This window comes from Bison bison, unplaced genomic scaffold, assembly GCF_000754665.1.
Source record: "Bison bison bison isolate TAMUID 2011002044 unplaced genomic scaffold, Bison_UMD1.0 scf7180017864259, whole genome shotgun sequence".
Lineage (NCBI taxonomy): Eukaryota > Metazoa > Chordata > Mammalia > Artiodactyla > Bovidae > Bison > Bison bison.
The window spans coordinates 3,707,145-3,711,773 of NW_011494831.1; the positions used below are offsets into that span (position 1 = coordinate 3,707,145).

Consider the following 4,629-nt stretch of genomic DNA (forward strand, 5'->3'; position numbering starts at 1 on the left):
GCGGGCCGTCCTCACCTCCTGCGTCTGCTGCCGCCGGAGTGGAGGCAGGTCCTGGGTCCAATGGAGCTTCTCCAGCTCCACAGTGTCCATGTGCAGCCATTCTTTCTGGGGAGTCACTGGCAAGGCCAGAGCTAGGGAGATGGGAGCAGAGTAGTTTCCCTAAGGGGCTCAGCTTGCTGATCCATTGGGGTCCCCGGTGTCCAGCGGCTGCCACATCCACTTCTGCCCAAGGGTCTGGCAGCCTCTGCCCTCAGCTGTGGCTAACGGCACAGCCCACGGCCTGGAATGATTACTATGGCAGACATCCTGTCCTGGGCTCTAGCCCCTTGCTGACCCCAAAGATGTGCTGAGAGGGGAAAGAGGAAGAGGAGGAGATAACGAAGAAAGGAGAGAGAGGCAAACAAGGAAGGGAGGACCACAGATATCAGGGAAACCCAGTTCTCCACTCTAGCACTGACCTTCCAAAGGAGCAGGGGAGCGGAGACAGTGGGGGGTGGGCAGCCACACTTCAGCAGAGCAAGACACTGAGACCACACCTGCTGCCGCCTCCTCCTCTCCCCACCCAAGCCCCACCCAACTTGCTCAGCTGTTCTGGAGCACATCCCCGAGCAGGAGGTTCCTAGGGCTCTCCAAATTCAATTCTTCTTTTGTTAATCACTAATAAAGCAATCCAGTTCCTGGAAAATGAGTGCTCCCACTGGCCTTTCTGCTTCAGGCCTGGCCTGTTCACAAGACCTGCATCAGACCCTTCCTCTCCCACCATCCTGCCATCAGAGAGAGCAGAGGCAGAGAGAACCGTGGGATGGATGGAGCCAGAGCTGGGGCAGCTATTGCAAAGGCAAGGGGCAGATGGTCTGTGGGGGAGGGGGCCATTCAGCCATCATACTGTGCTGTCTCCTACTGGGGAAGGGGGAGAAGGAGCAGTTAACAGGACAGGAACACAGGAAGTGTGTGCGGGAAGAATATATGCATGAGCAAATGAAGACTGATTTCAAGCCAAGCATGAGGATTAGCATTACACGTTCAAGGACATAGAAGGTTCTCTCTCTTCCCATCTGCCAGACCAGGGAGAAGGAATACTTTCCTTTGCTTTCATTCCTCCAAAGTCCCCTCCTCCTCCAAACCTGGGGTTTCTGGCTCCAGCTCATTTTCCTGCCTGGGCACACTGGCAGAAGTTGGTGCAATGGCCTCCTTTCCAGTGACCTCAGCAGAGGGTCTTCCTGGTCTCTGCTCCCTTATGGCCTTCTCTTCTGCTTGCTCACGGGTACGGCTGTGAGATTTCAAGAAGGCAACCAAGCTGGGATCTAGAACAGAGCATGGAGAGGGGAGTGGTTGGAGGCATACCCTTCCCAGCCTCCAACAGACACCAAACCTGCTGAATGTGGCCTGTGTGTGGGTGCCAAGGCACTTCCCAGCCAGGGTATGTGCCCCCTGGGCTCTCTTGCAGCCTCAGTGACCCACATCTGTCACTGGAACCTGCCTACCCACCTATCCCTCCATTTTTCACAGTCCTCTGGTCCAGGCCTTTCTGCCCATCCCTGTGCTTGGCTTCAGGTCAAGGCCCAAAGTAAGGGGCTAAAGAATAAATGAATCAATGTTGACTAGGGCCAAAAAGAAGGCATTTAGGGGACTAGTTTCTCACTTTTAGTTATTTATTTACTTATGCATAAATATTCACTAAAAACCTAATATATGCTATGCTCTATGTAAGTGCTAGATACATAGTTTGGAATAAGATTGACTTGACACTACTGTTTTGGTGTCCAAAAACTAGGAGGGAGGTGTAATACAGCACAGCATATAATTCACATAAAACAGAGTGCCCTGCAGCTGTACTAGAGTACAGCCAGAATACAGTGTATACCACACTACACCTGTACTGTATACATGATCTACTGGTTAAAAGCACAACTCATGAGACCAGGTAGACCTGGATTTATATCACATACGTGTTCCTTAACAGGATGTGGTACCAGGCTGCGTGACCTGGAGGAGAATTTCTTAAAGTTTTGAGCCTCAGTTTTATTTTTCATTAAATAAATCAGGTTAGCACCACCTGCCTCACAGGTACAGTTTGAGGACAGAATGAAAAGCACTCACAGTAAGCCTTCCTCAATAAATGGCAATCCCTTCCTGGCCCAGTCTTGGCAGGAAAGGCCGGTACCCGTACCAAGCTGAGCCAGCAATCGCTGCTGTTCCTGCAGGATCTCCTCCGGAGCCAGGGCTTGCAGTCTCGCTACGTTTTCTTCATGGATGGTCTGGGCTTCCTGCTCAGCCTCCTGGCTCTTGAGCCCCTTCCCTGTCACCAGATGGGGTCCCTGGAAGCTGTAGCTGTTCCATGGAGGCTGGCTGCCCCACTCCCTAGGTGTAAGTGCCTCACAGGTCATAGCACCTGCAAGAAGGATATGATTAGTTCATTGCCTCACTCCAACTGGAATTCCTGGGCCTCTTCTCTAATCCCATTAGCTCTGGAGACAGAGAGAGGTCCCAGAGTCTACCCAGGCACAGAGTGGAGACCCCCCCCCCCCCCGGATATGACACATGACTCTAGGCACTCTGGGCCTGGCTTGGGGTGATGTATTCATTTTCCCCCTTGGATTTACATGAGGTTTCCCTCAGAAACATCCCACTGACGCTTCTCTGATGCCTAGGCAGACGTCTGCTTCTAGAGGTCTGCCCCCAGTTTTTCTCTAGTAATTTGCATCCCTAAAGAATTTTGGCCTACATCTTTATTTTACAGCCTCTAAAAGACACTTCAGGCTTCCCCGATGGCTCAGCAGTAAAGAATCCACCTGCAGTACAGAAGATGCAGGAGGCCTTGGGTTTGATCCCTGGGTTGGGAAGATGCCCTGAAGGAGGGCATGGCAATCCACTCCAATATTCTTGCCTGGAGAATCCCATGAATAGAGAAGCCTGGCGGGCTACAGTCCACAGGGTCACAAAGAGTCAGACACAACTAAAGCAACTTAACATGCACTCACACACACACCAGACATTTCTATCCCCTTTTTCTCTCCTATAGTCAAGTAATGACCTGTCCTCTGCCTGCACCCAAGACCCAGATATGGACCCAAGCTGCCCACACTCAATACTCTCAGTAGAGTATGGGACAGCTCCTCTTTAGATGGCTCAAATGCACTTCAGGTTTGAAGCAGGAAAGATGAATATCCAGAGATGACTCGATGATTTGTATTACAAAAAAGCTTAGACCAAGTCTCTTCAATCCCCACTCACTCTCTGGTGGGTCCAAGATAGATTCAACTTCTCTAACTGGTGAGACCTTGGCTCCAGATGCTCTCCTTGCTGCAATTTCCTGGGCAAAGATGCTTCTCTTACCAGCTGTCACTGGCTTCCCCTAAAGGGCAAAAAGAAAACCCAGGTGACAGATGCTCATTACCCTATTCTCTTCTCAACCTATTGATGTTGCTGGAACAAAGAGGTACAAGAGACTTACTTAATCTCCAAGGGTCACAACCCTAGTCCTCAGAAAAAGCAAGGCTCCATAGAAGCACAAGTTTTGAAGTGTGACAGACTTGGGGTGGACTTCTGGCTCTTCTATTAGATGTGTGGTGTAGGACAAGCTATAAGTTTTCTTATTTGAAAAACAGAGATAACGATGCCTACATTATATGGCTGTTATGAGGACTAAATGAAGTAATGCATATAAAGTGCTTAGTGCTGTGCTGTTTTAACAATGGAATTGTTTATCACTATTAAGATTATCTACCTGGGGAAGATGGACTATGATGCTCACATGACTGTCCCCTAAACACCATCTAAGGTGACCTCTGCTTACCTGTCTCCCCTGTGAGCGATGGAATACAGGAGGGAAAGCAACGCCACTGGACACAGGCAGATTCACAGGCATTGAACTTGTATCTCGTTCCTGCAGCAAAAAAGTACAAAGCAGTAAAGATATAGACAAATCTCCAAGCTCAACGCTATCCCGTTAACCTTAGTACTGTATGACTAGAACCTCACCCTAAGGAGTCATGAACCCACTTTTCTTAAGGCACAGTGATTCTAAACCAGCCCCCAACCTGACTGCAGAGGGATGGAGTCCCATCTTTCTGAATCACTCTCTACTCAGTAAGGCTCACCACCCACACCCAACATTCCTGTTGCCCCAGGATGCCTTGCTCCACTTAACCAGGGTGAGACGCACAATAATCTTAGTCAAGACAGCAGTGATGTGCTGATCGTGTCTGTGCAGCCTCTCTTCAGGGTCCTCATGTTCAGGCAGGAGATGGCCAGGGCTGGGCCTGGCTCTCTTTGGGGGAGCAGGAACCAAAGCTGGGGGTAAATCTGGGAGACCTAAGAAAAGAAAAAAACCCAGATGTGAGATTACTCATATTTTCCCAGGAAGAGACTGAGGGCTAGAGCGAAGCCAAAGAAAGAAAGGCAGCTGCTATGGGGCCCTGGCTCAAGCTATGTCACCTTGGGTAGGGTATTTAATCTCTCTAGACTCAGTTTCTTCATACGTAAAATGGGGCTGCAGCAACAGAGTTCCGCAGTTCTGGGCAATCCAGCCACAGACCCTGAGGTTGCACCTCTCTCCTTTCAACCGCATACCCACAGCCACTCACTGTCTAGCATCACCACATCCCGATGATCCTGCAGTGGAGGCTG

The 4,629-nt window shown here is 50.1% G+C and overlaps 1 protein-coding gene across 1 annotated transcript in view; it reads right to left on the reverse strand.

Moving 5' to 3' along the window:
- The window catches only part of RPAP1 (RNA polymerase II associated protein 1), a 24,789-nt gene that overhangs the window by 10,933 nt on the left and 9,227 nt on the right, over positions 1-4,629 (reverse strand). The window contains exons 4-10 of the mRNA XM_010848055.1: positions 4,587-4,626; positions 4,166-4,314; positions 3,797-3,886; positions 3,235-3,355; positions 2,171-2,392; positions 1,125-1,304; positions 16-131 (exon numbers count right to left, since the gene is read on the reverse strand). Of these exons, the coding sequence (XP_010846357.1) occupies positions 16-131; positions 1,125-1,304; positions 2,171-2,392; positions 3,235-3,355; positions 3,797-3,886; positions 4,166-4,314; positions 4,587-4,626 (918 nt within the window). The remainder of the gene's footprint in view (positions 1-15; positions 132-1,124; positions 1,305-2,170; positions 2,393-3,234; positions 3,356-3,796; positions 3,887-4,165; positions 4,315-4,586; positions 4,627-4,629) is intronic.